At 32.6% G+C, this 19,203-nt stretch overlaps 1 protein-coding gene across 2 annotated transcripts in view; it reads left to right on the plus strand.

The window, feature by feature from the left end:
- The window catches only part of LUZP2 (leucine zipper protein 2), a 684,014-nt gene that overhangs the window by 283,314 nt on the left and 381,497 nt on the right, over positions 1–19,203 (plus strand). For both annotated transcript variants that reach the window (XM_031941821.1, XM_031941822.1), the window contains exons 3-4: positions 2,503–2,573; positions 8,375–8,456. In XM_031941821.1, the coding sequence (XP_031797681.1) occupies positions 2,503–2,573; positions 8,375–8,456 (153 nt within the window). The remainder of the gene's footprint in view (positions 1–2,502; positions 2,574–8,374; positions 8,457–19,203) is intronic.

The following is a 19,203-nucleotide window of genomic DNA, read 5'->3' on the forward strand; positions in this document are numbered from 1 at the left end:
TATAATTTAATTTAGTGAGTATTTATTAATTGCTGCTTAATAGGTAACAGAGTGCATACATACCTATTAAGCAGCAATTGCTGCTGCTTATGCACTCTGTATTTAAAAAAAGAAGAGAAAAACATTCTTGGATGTACATTCTATTGATTTGCATAAACCAAAGCCTGCTATTATTACATAGCATAAATTAAAATATCAGATTCACTAAATAGAGACCAAGGCCTTAAGGAAATGGAATTCACCACAGGAAATTTTGATTGTTTGAAGCAGAGAGGAAGTAGATGAATTGGCAAGTGGTTGGGGGTGATAGGATAAACACTAGAAGCAGTTGAGGAAAAAAATGAAGGGTTGATGGAGTGGGGATATGGAAACTCTGAAATGAAAATGATCATTCATGATATTGAGTAATATAATTCACTATTTCCCCTCATAGGGAAGCTAGATGGTATAGAGAATAGAGTGTGGGGTCTGGAGTCAGGAAAATTCATCTTTCTGAGTTCAAATCTGGCTTTAGATAACTTAATGGTTTTATTCCTTTGGAAAAATCACTTAATCCTGTTTGCCTCAGTTCCCTCATTTATAAAATGAGCTGGAGAAAGATATGCAAATCATTCTAGTATCCTTTTCAAGAAAATTCCATATAGGGTCATGAAGAATTGTATATGACTAAAATAACTGGACAACAACAACATATCCCTTTGTCATAGCAAAGACTTGATCTGGCCCAGACTTATCCTAAATAGAGATTATCATTATGAATATCAATTAGTACATTGTGTTATAATATAAAGATGAAAGGGATTAGATTACTTCTCAAGTTACTTCTTAATTTAAAGTATTAGAATCTATATCCAGTATGTACTTAGGAGCACATGGCATGCATTGAAATCTTTGCTTCCTTCAATATAAGACCACAACATCATATGGATTTAAGAAAAAAATATCTTTATATTTTTATTTTTTCTTTTTGTTTTTAATCTCCTTTTAGCTGGAAATCATTTTAGCTATCACTTCTCCTCTTTGACTGTGTATCTGTCATCGGTAATAGTTTTGTCTTCCCAATTTTGAATCTATTGCTTCTCCTCCATAGAGAGATAGAAGTTCATAGCCTTAATGATGAAGAAAGAGACATTAGAGAGACTTTAATTAAAGTGGCCACCTAGCCATCCTTTTAAAAGAATAAAGTAAATCCTACAGATGTGAAGTAAATAAATGGGATGTTCAAAGTCACACAGTGTTACAAAGCTTGAATTTGAATCCAGATCCTCACCCTCCAATTCAGTGCCCTATTTAGTGCATTGTGCCACCTCTAATCTTGTTAGAATAATTTCAAATTTTAGAGTGAATGGGCTCAAAATGAAGATCTCTGGAGGTCTCCTGCAAGTTTATGTTCAGTACATGTATTGTGCCCTATCTGTGGTGACATCTCATAAGTATTTTTACTTTTTTCTTGGATTTTGCTTGTATATTAGATGGATGATTTGGCCAATTTCACTCCTATTTGGAAACAGATGGAATATAAATCTTAAATCAAAAGAGGTTTGACAAAGTAGTTGAGTTTCTTGGAAAAGTGACTTTCCTGGAACCCCAAATAATTGGTGACATCCTGCACTTGTCTTTGAAGTATTCAAATAATTTTTCCCTTCATTATACAGTCCCCTTTATAGAGTATGGATCCTTAGAGTTTTATATTCTATGATTCATCGAGATGAATAATGATCTAAGGGGGCCAATATTCTCTTGTTCTTGGCTGCTTTGATTTCAGGATGCTAGTTTTCTGGGACACTATTTGTATTCTTCCCTTCCTTCCCCTCTCTTTTGTAAAGCAAACTGGGTATATACGTTGAGAGCTGTGGACAAAGCAACAGCCTAGGAAAAGAAGAAAGAGACGGCAGTTTGTATTCTTTTATTTTGAGATAACTGAAGTTTTCGGCAGCACTAGTTCTTTCATTCTGATCCATTTGGGTACTCTAGTTTGGAAATCCTTTCTCTTTACTTTATTGTTCTTGTTAGTCATTTTTTCCAGTCATATGCAACTCTTCAATTGGGATTTTGTTTGCAAAGGTACTGGGGTGGTTTTCTATTACTTTTTCAGCATATTTTACAAATGATTAAACTGAGGCAAATAGTATTACATGACTTGTCTAGGATCATACAGTAAGTTTTTGAAGTCACATTTGAATTTATGAAGATGAATCTTCATATCTACTAGAACTACATCACATCTAGCTGCCCTTAACTCACCTACAAGCTAACTTCTTTAATATACTCTTAAAACCATTTAAAACCAGCGTGACTTTATTAGAATCCTTTATTGAAATTTGTGAATTTTAATATGTTCCTATAGATCATTTAATTTTGGAGGAAATGGGCTAAATTCTTTTTGTCCAAATTGGCTAGCTAAATCATTACTATTTGTAGCAAAATTTGGTATTCTATGGAAGGAGGGATCAATCATCATTTTTGTAATCATTTTGTAAACCCTTTGCTTTTCCTTACCAGTCTTTGAAAAATGATGAAGCATCAGCTAAGAGTGATGTTCAGAAGCTTCTGGAATTAGGCAAAAAACAAAGGTAAGTTCCCCCCCTTTTGTTTTCTTTTCTTTTTTTTCTCTTTTGGTCATTCTCTCCTGAATAGCCCAACTCTGAAACTGTGACAATCCATTATGCTAAGGCTTGAGTTGGCAAGGTGAAAGGAGGTAATTCTGTAGAGACACTATCAACAGTGACAGTTAGGGATGGAAGAAGCTGTTTTGTTTCAGCTACACATGAAATGTTAGCTGATAGATGCCATCCTTCATTTAGCAGCTAGAACTTGGCAAGATTAACTAAAGATAAGCATTTAGATTGTGCAGAGTCTATTAAAGTTATTGAATGTGGTTCAACCCCATCATTTAATACATTTTAAAAGCAATTCCATAGCATTTTAGTTAAAGAGACCCTGATAAATGGCCGCAATAAGATGTGAACATGGCAATGGGTTTCTCAAAGCACACTGCACTTAATCATACCCAAATTATCCATTGTGAGGGGGACCTATTGTTATAGGTAACATCCCTAGAGCGAACATTCTGTGTTTTGTTTTCTACCATTCTGTTGTTTAATACTTTAAACTTGTGAACATAAATTAGATGTAAAATCTTTTCAACAGAGCTTGGAGAATAGAAGGTCATTCATTGTGTGAGTCATTCAAACTAGAGACTTTTAGAATGCTTCATAGCAAAATCATTATTGAGAAGGGAAAAGGTATTAATTTGTCTCATTGTTTAACTATGCAACATCAAGCATATCTAGGACAGAATAAGACTTTTCACCAAAGTGCTAAAATGGAGAAAGCATCTATAGTATTTAGAGTTTTTCAGCCAAGAGAAATGAGTTTAATACCTTATTCACAAGAGCAATTCATTAAAAAGGCAAGTTGTCACTCTTTTTCTTTCTATCCTAGTTGACCTCTGTCCCTGTTCTGGCTTTGTGATGGATTGTCTTTTGTCTTCCCATGTCAGAAGCCACCCTAGATGCTACCTCATACTCTCTTCCCACCCAGGCTGCTATTACTGTCCTGATATCTCTGTCTCAGGCAATGAAGCTCAATTTATACATCCCCTCAATCTGTTATATGTATTGTCCAAGGTGCTGGGGATAAAGAGATTTTTTTAAATGAAATACTTTCTTAAAGTGCTTATAATCTAGCTAAGGTGTAGATATGTGCAAGTAAATGCAATATATATATATATATATATATATATATATATACACACATATATGTATATATATATAAAACATTTATATATTACATACAAATGTTACATATATGTTATATATACATATGCAAATTTATATATACAAATAGATAATAGATATATGTTATATATACATATGCAAATTTATATATACAAATAGATTATATATATATATATATTCTAAAAAAAAACCAAGATAATTTGGAAAAATGGCCCTAGAATCTGGAGATTTTGGGAAGTTAAAGGACAAGAGATTTCTCTTCATATAGAGTTTTGTCTATAAATTTCTGCCATCACTTAACATGTTCTAATTACTGCTTATTTACCTAAGGTATTAAAATTGTTAGTTGTAGCTTTGATCATTTGGTCAAAATTATCCACAATGTCTCCCAAAATTATCCACAAATTATGCCATTTGATCACTATCAATTTGCATAATACTTTAACTGGAATTTTAAATGATCACACTAAATGAAAATTTATATCTGCATATTGATGAGGAACTTGGGCTACCTCTAGAAGGAGCTAGGATTAGCCAACTCAAAATTTAAAGTCACTCTTGGAAATTACCAGGATCAGTTTAAACTCCCTTCCCCCTTTGTTTATACAGAACACTCTTTAGTTTACACTTGACCTTCACTAAAAAAGTGACTTTGATGTCACAGGTTTTTATTAAAAAAGCTGACTTTGATGTTAGAAGAGCTATATGTATTGAAGTCCTCCAACTGAACCATCCTCCCTAAGGTATCCCTCAGCCTCTCAGTAGTCCAGGCAGTTTCCTTTGACTCTAAATTACAGAGCAGGACCTTGTCTGCTTAAATAGAAATGGTTTTCTTATCAAGACTAACCTATATTGCTGAAAAACAAACAAACAAACAAAAATTCTGGTTGATGAACCTGGCAAAAAGTGTTTTAAGCGCATTAGCAAAAATCCTACTCAGAACGATCCCCTGTCTCCTTACCATCATCTCTCCTATCCATCTACACATCCATCTGTTCATTCACCCTTCTTCCATCTTACCATAAACTAGACACTGCCTCTTCCTCTCCCTCTTTCAATATACTTTTCCATTCAGTGAGTTAGCTCCCAGCTCCTTCCAGATCAAGCTAGGACTTGAATGCTGACTTCAGGAGAAGACAGCCTAATACAGCATGAAAGAACTGAGCAGTCATATATCAGTAAATTTAAACAACCAAATCTTTTTTTTAAAAAATGTACAAAACATCCTAATTGTTTTTGATCTGCATTATTGATATTTTCTCATGGTAAACATTAATATAACAATTTAAGCCCCAGTTTGTAGCTTTTGATGATTTTCTGGGTGTGAATGTTCACATTGAAAATTTGACAACTGGCTCTTGGGAACTTATATGATTGGCTCCATCACATGCCGAATCCTGATGCTTTGAAGGCATAGGAAGGTAAAACTATATAGAAGTATGTTTGATATAATGTCCTTAATAGAAGGGAGGGATTCAGAAGATCAGCCTTCCACTTTACAGCTCAACCAGCCTTTTTGCCTCTAATAATAATGGAATCGGGTCATATAATCTACCTTTGCTTTTTCTCTTTTATGGATTCTATAGACAACCTGTTCTTTGGGCTTATTTCCAGCAGCTGTAATGAGCAGCAGCACGGGAGTTTGGTTAGGAAACTATTAAGAGGGAATTTTGTCTACTATTTGAAGACTAAACAAAACAAAATAAAAAAGCAATAAATGTAACATGTATTAACATGAACGAGTCTGGTGGGAATTTAGTAAATTGTTTATGCTTATTTTTTCCTCCCAAGTCACTAAGTAACATCTTATCTTGTTAACAACTCAATTGTGAGAAAACATCATTTAAAGTACAGTTTCCCAGGGGATGAATAAATGAAAAAAATATATTTTTAAAAATCCCAAGAAATACAATATTTCCCAGGAATAAATTTGCTTCTGATGTCCCAAAGTTTCATTTAGCTCAGTAATGCTAGCATTTTCTCCATAGTCAGAAGACCAAGCTTTAAGGCTTTCTATATATGTGACTTTGAACAACTCACATAACTTCTCTCAGCCTCAGTTAGCTCATCTGTAAAATGTGTGGGTTGGACTAGAAATCTTCCGAGACACTTTTCAGCTTAGATCTATGTTCATGGAAAGCAGTCATGGAATTAATAAAATGATTATGGATTTACCTATTGGTTCTGTAAAAGCACTAGTAATTCTAATTTGAAAAAGGCATAGATGGAATTGAACTGATAAGCAGAACTTGTTCATAAATGGTGTTTGGGGTGCCAGAAATCAATTGTTATAAATATTTAATAGGTATATGTAGATTCAAAGCCAGAACATTTATGTTAGGTGTTCCAAGAAAAGAATAATACATTTTTGTCGTCATCATCATTACCACATGCATTTCAATAATTTACATAATTCTTTTAATCTTTTTAAAAGGACTAACATCATCAACCTTGAGTTATAGAGAGTACATGTATTCATTTCATTTTAAAGATGAGGAAATAGAAAAACAACGTGGTTAAATGACTAGTCCAAGGTCGTACAGCTTTTTAGTCACTTTATAATTTATTGTTTTTTATTGTTCACTATTAGTAATCATCACGGATATAACTGCCAACATGAAATGTAACAGAAATCTAATATTATTTGACCTTATAAGATTGGCAATGTATTTTTTCTATCTTGCTTTGGGAGGTCAAAAGCATTTGTATAACACATACTATGTGCCAGGCTGTGTTAAGCACTTTTTTTTTTTTTTTTTTTACAAATATTATGTCATTCTATCCCTACAATGTCAATAGTATAAGTGTTAATACCTCCATTTTATAGATGAAAATACTGAAATTTCAAAGGTGTATCTTTTTCTTGATCACATGCCAAGAGTAAGACAAAGAATTTTAATCAGTCAACTCTTGGTTTTAATTTTAGCTTTCTTCCTATATGACACCACATTTCAACAATAATTCAGTTTTTTTTTAAACCAAATCAATCCAATTTAATAAAATTTTATTGAATGTCTTTTGAATGTACAAGGAAGAGGAAATATAAAGGTTAAAAAAACAAATCCTGCCCTCAATTTTTACATTCTACAGAAGTGAGGGCAAAAAGTCAACTCTATTTTAGGTTCATTTGTGGGGTAAATGGAGTCAAGCATTTGAGGACTATGATAGTCTCATTCAGAATGGAAAGACAACATCCAAAGATCTCGATAATGATATCTACCAGGCAGGACAATTTGGGAAATTTCATTATTTTCAGTCTATTGTGGGGATGCGAGTCGATATACTTAATGATATAGCTTTCTTTTACACAGGATGCAAATTATAACCAGTGAGTTATTTGTTGTAAATAGGATGATGTATTGGTGAGATGGGAAGAGTAACTACCTCCAGTCTCCTCAGAATGAGGTGAAGGAAATCTAGACTGAAGGGAACTATTAAACACCCAGTCACACATTTATTGTTTTGTTTTGTTTTGTTTTTTTAAACAATTACTTAGTCCCTATGAGTATCTCTTCCATTTGAAAATCAGTTGTTATTTCTGTTAACTTCTTTTGTCTACTAGAATACCAGAATGATGTGGGAAATTGGCATTGAGAGAAATTTCTCATTTCTCATCTTCTACTGAGGAGGTTTGTTATTTTGGCAAAATTCCTCTCTGAGCCTCATTTTTCTCATCGACAAAGTGAGACAATTAGAAAAGATCTCCTAGATCTCTTTCAGTAGAAACTTCTGTTTAAACTTTTTTATTTTTTGGTGGATAGTAGAAGTGTGTATTGGAGGGAAGTCTAGAAAAATTACTTCCACTGGACAGGAAAATAATTTTTAAAATATGTACAGGAATAATCAGATCTTGTTCTTATAAACATGGCTTAGATGAAAAAACCAAAAATAATTGAAGGATCTAGAAAAATGTATGATTAGAAATCATTTATTTTAAGATGCCAGATAACAAATGCATAAATTCAAGAAGTGGCATTGGCATTTTTGAGAATGTTTTTATTTTCACTAGTTGAAGAATAGTTCTTGTTAAGTACCCAGTGCAATTTGATGGTGAATGTCTGTGTGTGTGTTCCTTTTTGTTTCAAAACAATGAGGCTATCTTTTAGTCCTAAGCACACCCTTCTACTGAAACACACTGTAGAAAAGCTCAGACCTCTGAAGCATTGTAGGTAGCATGATATTAAGCAAGGATAAACCATCTCTTAGGAGATATCGATGGAAGTTGGAAGTACACACACTCATAAAATGTGGAGTCACTTTCTATAACTTGCATATTCCTACCCTACCATAGTTTTAGTGGAATTAGCTTGCTGGTTCATATTATTATATTAATTTGATTTGCTACCCATTATGCAGCTCACAGATGTTTTACACAGTGGGATCCTTTGGTAGACATAATGGCAAGTCAATTTCTTTTAAATACAATTTACTTTTTGCACTTGCATCCAGAGACAAAGACCTTTATTAAAGGGACCCTTAGATGAATGCTGAATGCTTCAGGTTGGCCCTACATGATTTAAGTTGTCTGTTTTCTAAACCCAAGTAAACAATAAACAAAAAACCTCTTTCCTCATGGGCAGAAGGGACTGAAGAAATTGTATTATGTCTTTTTTTTTTTCCTTGTATTAAACTAGGGAAGAAATGAAGTCTCTCCAGGAGGCCTTTCAAAAGCAACTTAATGAGGCAGCTGAGAAAGCAGAAAAGCAGCAGGCTACAGTGAGTGTGTTTTTTGTTTTTCTCCCTTGTCTTGAGGGCTGGGAAATAGTAATTTATTACAAAGTTGCTATGGAATATTTGTGAACAGTCTACCACAAAGTCATTCCAGTATATCTTACTAGAAATAACCATGATTAGGCTCTATTGTGTTATAAATGTTGTGGCAATAACTAATCATCTTCTACCATTACTACTACTAGTACTATTACTATTACTACTACTATTGTTACTATTACTATTACTATTACTACTACTACTACGATTGCTACTAGTATTATTACTACTAGTAGTACTACTACTATCACTATTACTACTACTACTACTGCTACTACTACTACTACTACTACTACTACTACTACTACTATTACTACTACTACTACTGCTACCATAATTACTATCACTATCAACCCTTCTACCACTGCCATTATCTTTCTCACTGTCCCTTCTATCACTCTTAGCACCACAGTCACCACCACCAATATTACTATTGCTATTATCACTTATTATTACTGCCATGCCATCACTCCCACAACTTATTTCTCTTTGGATTCAGAGATGGATATGGTAGGATTTTCAGACCTTATATTCTTTCATGACTCCCTCAGCTATTAATGCTCATTTACTCATCTTTAATTTATTATGAATGTAATCATATATTTATATGGTACATTTTTTCTTTATTTTCAACTAAAACAAATTCTTTTATTGATTATGACCAAAAACAAGGGTCTGTATTTGCATACAGAAGCCATCACCCTCTGTCAGGAGGTTTGTAGCACATTTCATTGGCTGTCTTCTGGAATTATGGTTGATCATTTCACTGATCAGAGTTTTTAAGTCTTTCAAAGTTGTTTGTCTTTATATTGTTGTTAACATATGAATCATTCTCCTGGTTTTGCTCACATCACTTTGCATCTGTTCCCACAAATCTTCCCAAGTTTCTCTGAAATCAGTCCCTTTATGATTTCTTGTAATATCTTTTCTTTAGAAAGTTAGCTCCTTGAAGGGACTGTTTCTTATTTTGCCTTTTTATTTCTAGAAACTGCCAGAGTGTTTTGCATAGATAATAAATAATTGCTTAGATTAGATTGGGTTGGACTTAAAAGGCATTAGAATTGACTTCAGTTAAAATGTTCACTTTTTAACTCAACCTTGGGAATTCATATATTAATTGCATCGTAGATGGTGGTTATTTTTGTTTTTTTTTTAATTTTTTTTACAATTTAATATTGTTTTTTTTTTAAATCATAGTAATTTTCCTCTATGCTCCCTCACCTCCACTGAACCTTACTTATTACAAGGAATATTATTTAGGTAAAACAAGTAGATGAAATCTCTTTTCTGAAAATACATGTGATTTGTTAGCTTAAGTAATTCCTTATCTGTGTGCTAAGGTAAAGTGTTTTATTAACTATTTTCTTGGACAAGGTCATTACTGACCAGCTGAGTTCTGCTGCTTTGTAGTATTTAATTTGCAGGGTTTTAAATGTTATAAATATTGCCCTTATGCTTTTCTTTTATTTTTCTGCATCAATTGACATAAAACTTTCTGTAGTTTTCTCATTTCCTCATAATTTTCATATCTTAAGGATCATTAATAATCTATTACATTCATATGCTATAATTTGCTCAAACATTCTTCAGTTGATAGGGCTTCATTTTCATTTATTTAATTGCTTTGAAGTTGTTATTGTCCTAAGAGTATGATTGTTCTCCTGGGGAGAAACCTGCGATCTGTGTTATGAACTTAATATATAATGTCTCATTTCCAATTAGTTGTATCATTAAAAAAAGAAAAAAAGAAAAAAAAAACACTTGGCAATGCATCTAAAATGTAAATTCTTACAGTTTCTGGTTCACTAAGCGGTTAAATGGCATACTTCTGGCTACCCAGTATATGACAGTGGTAAGACTTAAGTCTCCATCTTTATGTCTCCAAAGGTAATCTTTTAATTGACTATACTGGTCCTTATCTATGATTTCATGTGCTAAAATCAGCAAGAGTTATGACAAGGGCTTATCAGAAGAACTGAACATCTTATGTATATCTCCCTTATGGAAAAGGGATTAGTATGAGAACATCTGAATAACCAGTAATATTTCACTTTATTTCTCCACCTTCCAATGAATAGAGGTCATCAAAGTTAAGTTAATAGATGAAAATATTTTTTGCTCTTTTTGGTTAAAAGGACATTGGTTTTTTTTTGCCTTTCTTACTCAGGATATAAGTTCTTGGAATCTCTGAAAAACTCCATTACTTTCCAAACAATTACAATGGATGGTTTTGAGATCTATAGCTAAAAGTGGATCTTTAATCACTTCTATGTATCCTCATTTAAGCATGCTCTCCAGAGAGCCCTAAAAGCTTCACAGAATTTTATAAAGTTTGACATCAAGAAAAATACTCCCAAAATGCATTTTCTGGGCACATAAAGAATTCCATTAACTTTGAGTCTTCTCCTAAAAAATGAATCCTAAAATCATGTAAAAGGGATTGGAGAGGAGCATGATCATAATGAGCAGATTCTCTCTATTTTACATTTGTGTGTGTGTGTGTGTGTGTGTGTGTGTGTGTGTGTGTGTGTGTATTTCCCCATTTAAATCCTGAAAACCACAATCCATCACCTTGAATGTGAGAAAGAGTTTGCTAGACACTATTGACTTTTTCATTTCCAGTAATTGTTCTGAAATGTTGATTTTAATGTTTAGAGTTCTGTTTTTGTTTCTTACAAAAATTTTGCCCTCTTATTCGGTAACATGAGGTTTTTTGCTTTTTGTTTGTCTCTGGAAATTTCTGAGCTAAATACAGCCTTCTTGTGGCCCCCTTATGACTGATAAGAAATTGGGGATTTGAATGTTTCTCTGGTAATTAGATGCCATTCCCAAGAATTCCCAAGTAGCATGGCAATGTTTGTATTTTCATTTAAAGTCATCAGTGATTGTAAGCATAATGAATCCCTAGGAGGAAAGAAAGATAGCAAATTGAATTTGGACATGACATTTACCAGTATAATATAACAAAAAAGGAAAATTATAGAGAATTGAAAAAGAAAATGAAATATAACCGAGATCTGAAATTAATGATGGTATCTCTATCTAATGTTTTTCAGATTTTCATAAAGGAAGAGAATTAAAAAAAAATATGATTTGATTACCAGGAGTTGTATCAAGCTAGTCTTATTGTGAGAACCTGTTTCATCCTTTTAGTTTTTTTGAGGTTACATTTATTTCTACATAAATTTTTGTCTTTGTTTAGCTTAAGGAATGAATTTCATGCAGGACATTGGACATGCTTTACATTTTTTATATTAGCTGTTTACTAAAACCATGAATCATCTATTAATTGATAACATCTGTGAATATATTTGTCAACTTGGTTTTGTTCTTGACTCTTGGAAAGAACAGAGAATGTGGGAGTCATAACAACTGAGTTGGAAATGTTCATTTGTCTTTATGTGTCTCAGATAATCTCAAATGAGTCAGTTAATCTTTGGAGGGCTTTTTTCTACATCTCTTAAGTTAAGTAAATATCCATTTCAACTTTTGAATCAATGGTGCTACTATGTCTATTTATGTATATATTTGAGAAAAGAGAAATTTTAATTCGAAACATCTTATTGACTTGTTGTCTTCTAGACTTTTCTTTCTTTTCTTTTCTTTCTTCTTTTATTTTTTGTAAGGAGCTAGCCAAATATGGAATGAAGTGTAATCTGATCTTTAATTTCCAATATATTCTACACAAAAGACTTTCCTAATTGAGCAATTTATGTAGATACAGAGCATTAAAAGCAAACCCAGCATGGTCGTACTTTTCCCGTAGAGCTGAGCATAATGCAATCACTTCCCACACTACTCCATATTAGTTGATTGGCAAATTATCCCTGGAATTTGATATGTAGTAAACAAAGAACACCTGCAACATGAAGTGATGATTGCCCATATTAACCTATTTTTATATCTGTGAATTTAAAGCAATTAAGGAAATCAAATTATGTTTTAAAACCCACTCTAGTTTGACCTTCCAAGATAAGGGTAGGTTTGGTGTTAAAATAATTTTAATTATATAAGGTGAATATCCTTTGTCCTTCTTCTTTGGAAAATGGACAAAAGAATATTTAGTTTTATAAAAAAATTCTACGACAAGGTACCATGTGTGTTTTTAAGAATCATGAATTATATGTTTTATTTAGATGTATCATTGGGGATTTCGAACCCTCAGAATAATTACATCTCATTAATCATTCAGAATCTACTGAGAAGCACAGAACATTCAACTTGATGTCATGAGATATGGGATTAGTGTTATTCCTCTCATTTTAGTTTCCATATTTATAAAAATCAGAAGTTGAATTATATATTATAATAAGTGTGGATTGATACTTCCAAGACATAGGACCCTGGGCAAGTCATGTAAGTTTGAGCACATCTATAAACTGAGGATAAAAGAATTTTTATCTCAAGTACCTTACAGTTCGGGGTGTGAATAGATATGACATTTGTACAGTGCTTAGCGTGGTGTAGGAGTGGTGAAAGTTGGATAAATATTGTGGGCTTATAATAAATGGGAAATTAAAATATCAGGGTGTAGTGTATAGACATCTGATCCTGAAACTATGAAATATGGGTTCTTATTTCACCAATAGCATATACTGGTTATGGAACCCTAGATAGATCACAATCTCTTCATGCCCTCGATACATTTCTAAGATTACAAATTATAGAAGAAATGCTCACATGTGTTAATAGAGGGAGCTGATTAGGACCTAATAAATAACAAGCTGATCCTGTTATCCATTAGCACATTTTACCCAGCTGAGGTAATTCTATATTCTGTCCCAGCAGTTCAGTTGTTAAAGTAAAAATTACCTGTGGCTTCTTTTTTCTGAATGGCAAGTTATACATCCTTGATATAACTATGATACTCTCTGATATATAACTTCCCCTAAGAGGGCCACATATGTAAATTCATTATTTTCCTCCTTTCCCCCATGTATAAGGGTGACTGCCCAGTTCCATTCTTGACAAAACACCACTCGTGATAGAGATGTAAGTAGAGGAGTTAGTGAGATAAAATTATAACCAGAACTGGAAGTCTGCTCAATATGATTATTAAAATGACTCTAGATTCAAGAAGGTTGAAGTATGAATACTGCCTCTGATTATTGCCAAGTTTTTTGGTTTTGTTTTTTTGTTTTTTAGGGTTTTTTTGGTTAAGTGACTTGCCCAGGGTCACACAGCTAGGAAGTATTAAGTGTCTTGAGGCCAAATTTGAACTCAGGGCTGAGTGCTCTATCCAATGTTCCCCCTAGCTGCCCCTATTGCTAGCTTTTTAAACATGAGTACATTATTTTCTTAGTCTTAGTTTCCTCATTCATAAAATGAGCACAAAAATATCTTTGATGCTAAATTCATGGGTTTGCTATGAGGATCTCATTAAGAGTCCATACATCAAGCAGCTGGAAAATTTTTGAGTGCTTTGTAAATGTCAGTTATTTATACAGGATAGCTCACTGATATCCATAGTTATCTATAACTCATAATACATGTATATTTTCATTTATTACTTTTGGAAACACTCATTTTCTTAACACATTGATTAGTTCTTATTTGTACAAGAATATATCTTTCAAAAGCTCAATAATGAGATATATTCCTAAGCTATAATTTTTTAAACTGTAAAACTTCAGTTAAATTAATATTAAAATGTTTTAACTAGAACACATGGTTTCATCCCTGATGGATTTATTAAAAATTTTGCTAGAGTAGACCACAGAATTTATATTGACTAGGTCTCTGATCACTATATCTTATACATAAAGGGGAAAAAAGATACATGTTTTCTGCAAGAGGCAATAAATTTTTATGGAAACCTCCAAGGCATTGACTTGAGTCCATAGTAAAATGTATTTTTAAAAATAAAGTCACTTTGAGTTTCAATATCACCCAGAGTGGAAAGGGGAAGGTAAAAAAAAAAAAAAAAAAAAAAAAAAAGACATTAATTTTAGAAGTAGTAATTGCCTTTGGTCTAATTTTGTTTAAAAATATTCTTTTCTAAGATTTGCATTTTTTTCCACCTGAGGCAAATTAGCAGTGTCACAGCTTGTGAAAGCAGAGTTCCTAATGGAGAATCCCGATAGCTTACTAATGCAGGACTGAGCACTCAGGTATGGCACAGTAATTAAAGATATTAATGTGGATTTGATGCATTTCACTACCCTGGTTAATTTTTATGGCTTAACTTGCCCTAAGTGAGACATAATCAGGATAAAGGTAAGAAACAGCTGCAAGTTTTGATTCCGCACCAAGGATTTTGTGCCAGTGGGCTCATCCATCCTTTATATCAGGTAAATAACTAAATGTCACTTGCCGCTTAGAATTAGGTATGGGTTTCTGCTAGGGGCAGCAGTTATTTCAATGGAGACTCCACTTCGGTCATTTCAAGGTCACAGATAGTGGGAGTCTATTGGCATTGGCCTGAATATGTTTGGTTTAATTACTGTCATCACATTAGGAAGGAAACAGCCCAGGCAATCTTCTGTGCGTGCTCTTCATAGCTAAGGTACCACTGCCCTTGTGTGACATTGAAAAGCGTCCAGTCTTTCATTCTAATCTATTTTCGTTATAATTTAATTATAGTTGTTGTTGTTAATTATGAACAACAGATATTAGACAGCAGAGGGATTAAGGAGATGGGGAAAACCATTTGAGCATCATTGACTAAGCAAGTATATCCAGATATGCCTTATTCTTTTCTGTCTTTCAGTAAGTGAAATTCTGGAACAAATTCATAAGAAACACATTTTGGATCAAGATAGAAAGCCATTTGTTCACAATTATTACTTCTCTAGCCAGAATTTGCTGGGATAGGCTCCTAGGAACTGATTGGTGATCATTGTTTTCATCTTATTCTGTTCAGGATCTACTCAATCACTTAGGTAATTCTAAATTATCCTGCATGAATGACAAACCCCCTTCTACCAGTATTTAATCAGCCTTATCTAGAATCATGGAGTCTAGTGGTAATGGCCAATATAAAACTTAATAACTTTTCCAACTATCTCTAACCCAGGCCACCTGCATTCTGACTTCCTGCTTTACCTGAACTATTCTTTGTGACATGCTTGTATTTGCTTATTTTAATTCCCCTCCATATGCTGTCTCCTTTGCTTAGCATGTATCCCATCTCTTTTGGGATATCTGCTTTTTTTTTTAATAAGTACTTAACAAAAGATCTTCATAATGTTTCCTCACTAATTCAAATATCAAAGCATGGCCAACATTGTCAAGTGGCATGTTTCTTTGGAAATTGAATATTCAAGAGCTGTTTATTCACTCTTAGAGGTTATTAGACCTTAGTTAGACAAAAGATGGTACCATAGGCTGAAGTTGCAAAGAGATAGACTCAGGTTTAATGGGAAGAAACTCTGATAATTGGTGCTATTCCAAAGTATCATAGACTATCTTGGAAGGTAGGGGATTTCCAGAACTATAGATCTTCAAGCAAAAATGGTACTTGTTTTAAATTTTTATTTTTATTTATTTATTTTTAAAATTTTGGTAAGTTTATTTTTAATACACATTGCTTTATGAATCATGTTGGGAGAGAAAAGTCAGAGCAAAAGGGGAAAACCATGGGAAAGAGAAAAAAATAGAAAAAAGAAGTGAACAAAACATGTGTTGATTTATATTCAATCTCCTTAGATTTTTTTTGGATGTCATTTTCTGTCCAAAGTTTATTGGGATTGTCTTGGATCACTACACCACTGAAAACCATATGAGAACCATAGTTAATCATCTCACATTCTTGCTATTATCATGTACAATGTATTCCTGATTCTGCTTATTTCACTCAGCATCAGTTCATGTAAATCTTTCCAGGTCTTTCTATGACTAGATTGTTCATTTTTTTTTTAATAAAACAATAATTTTCCATTGCTTTCATATACTACAACTTGTTCAGGCATTCCCTAATTGATAGACATCTACTCCTTTAACAATTCTTTGCTACCACAAAAACCCACCAATAACATTTTTTGCACATAAGGGTTCTTTTCCCTCCTTTATGATTTCTTTGGGATACAGACCCAGTAATGGCACTGCTGGGTCTAAGGGTATGCCCAATCTGATAGCCCTTTGGGCATAGTTCCAGATTGCTATCATTCATAAATCCACCAACAATGCTTTAGTATACCAATTTTCCTAGATCCCCTCCAACATTTATCATTATCTTTTCCTGTCATCTTAATCAATCTGAGAGGTATAAGGTAGTACCTCAGAGTTATTTTAATTTGTATTTCTCTAATCAATAGTGATTTAAAACATTTGTTCATATAACTAAATGAATTTAATTTCATCATCTGAAAATTGTCTGTTTATATCTTTTGACCATTTATCAATTGAAGAATAGCTTATATTCTTGTAAATTTGGCAGTTTTTTATATATTTTAGAAATGAGACCTTTATCATAAATACTGTCTATAAAGATTTTTCCCCAGCTTTGTACTTCCCTTTTAATCTTGTTTCGTTGGTTTTGTTTATGCAAAATTTTTTTAATCAAAGGTGCCCATTTTGCCTTTCATAATGTTCTCTAGTTCTTCTTTGGTCATCAATTCTCCCTTTCTCCAAAAATCCCTTGTTCTCCTATTTTGTTTATGGTACCACCCATTATGCCCAAATCATGTATTCATGTTGACCTTATTTTGGTATAGTGTGTGAGATGTAGGTCTATGCTGATTTTCTGACATATTTTCCAATTTTCCCAGCATTCATCATATGTTATTCCAGAAGTTGGAGTCTGGAGATTTATAAAATACCAGATTACTATAGGTCTTGATTATTGTGCCATGTATATCTAATCTATTATGCTGATCCACTACTCTATTTCTTAGCCAGTATCAAATGGTTTGATTATTGCTGCTTTGTAATATAGTTTTAAGTTTGGTGCTGCTAAGCAACCATCCTTTGTAATTTTTTTTCAATTAATTCTCTTGATGTTCTTGACTTTTTGTTATTACAGATGAATTTTTAAAAAAAATTTTTTAGTTCTATAAAATAATGTTTTGGCATTTTGATTGGTATGGCACTAAGCAAATGGATCAATTTAGGTAGAATCATCATTTTTATTATTTTAGTTCAGCCTATCCATCAATAATTTATATTTTTCCAATAATTTAGATGTGACTGTGTGAGAAGTGTTTGTAATTGTGTTCATATAGTTCTTGAGTGGGTATTGGTGGGTAGACCCCTAAATATTTTATTTTGTCTATAATAATTTTAAATGTAATTGCTCTCTCAATCTCTTGCTGATGAGCTTTGTCAGTAATATATAGAAATGCTGCTAATTTATGTGGATTTATTTCATATCCTGCAACTTTGCTAAAGCTGTGAATTGTTTCCAGTAGGTTTTTGCATGAGTTTCTAGGATTCTCTAAGTATATCATCATTTTATTTGCAAAGAATAACAGTCTTATTTCCTCATTGCCTATGCTAATTCCTTTCATTTCTTTTTCTTTTCTTATTGCTAAAGCCAACATTTCTAGTATAATGTTGAATAATAGTGTTGATAATGGGAATCCTTGTTTCACCCCAGATCTTATTGGGAATGCATACAGTTCTCTCAATTATAAAAAAAAAAAAAAAAAATGCTTGCTAATGGTTTTAGATAGATAGTGCATATTATTTTAAGGAAAGTTCCCTTTATCCCTATGTTTTCTTATGTTTTTAATCAGAATGGATGCTGTGTTTTATCAAAAGCTTTTTCTGAATCTATTGAGATTATCATATGATTTCTGCTGCTTTTGTTATGGTTAGGGTTGATGATGGTAATAGTTTTCCAATACTGAACCAGCCCTGCATTCCTAGTATAAATCCTATTGGGTCATAGTGTATTATCAAGTTGACAAATTGCTGTAATATCTTTGTTATTATTTTATTTAAGATTTTATATCAATATTCATTAGGCAGATTGGTCCATAATTTTCTTTCTCTATTTTAGCCCTTCCTGCATTAGGTACCAGTGCCATATTTGTGTCATAGAAGGAATTTGGCAGTACTCCATTTTTGCATATAGTTTACATAGTATTTGAATAAATTGATCTTTAAATGTTTGATAGAATTCACTTGTGAATCCATCTGGCCCTGGAGGTTTTTTCTTAGGGAGTTCATTAATGACTTGTTCAATTTCTTTTTCTAAAATGGGACTGTTTAAATATTTTATTTCCTCTTTTGTTAACCTGGACAATTTATAATTTTGTAAATATTCATCTATTCCACTTAGATTGTCAGACTTGCTGCTATAGAGTTGAACAAAATAACTTCTAATCATTGCTTTAATTTCTTTTTCATTGTTGGTAGATTTACCCTTTCATTTTTGACACTAGTGGTTTGATTTTTTCTTTCTTTAAAAAAGGCTTATCTATTTTGTTAATTTTTTCATAAAACCCACTCTTCATTTTGGTTATTAAGTCAATAGCTGTCTTTGTCTCTATTTTTTAAATCTCTTTTTTGAGTTTCATAATTTCTAATTTTATTGGGGGATTTTTATTTGTTCTGTCTAGCTTTTTTAGTTATATGTCTAATTCATTGATCTCTTCTTTCTCTATTTTATTCATGAAGCTATTTAAAGATATTAAATTTCCCCTAAGAACTGCTTTAGCTGCATCCCATAGGTTTTAGTATGCTGTTTCATTACTGTCATTCTTTTGGATATAAATATGGCTTCTTTCTTCAATTTGTTATTTGACCCACT

This window comes from Sarcophilus harrisii, chromosome 6 (assembly GCF_902635505.1).
Source record: "Sarcophilus harrisii chromosome 6, mSarHar1.11, whole genome shotgun sequence".
Classification (NCBI taxonomy): Eukaryota; Metazoa; Chordata; class Mammalia; order Dasyuromorphia; family Dasyuridae; genus Sarcophilus; species Sarcophilus harrisii.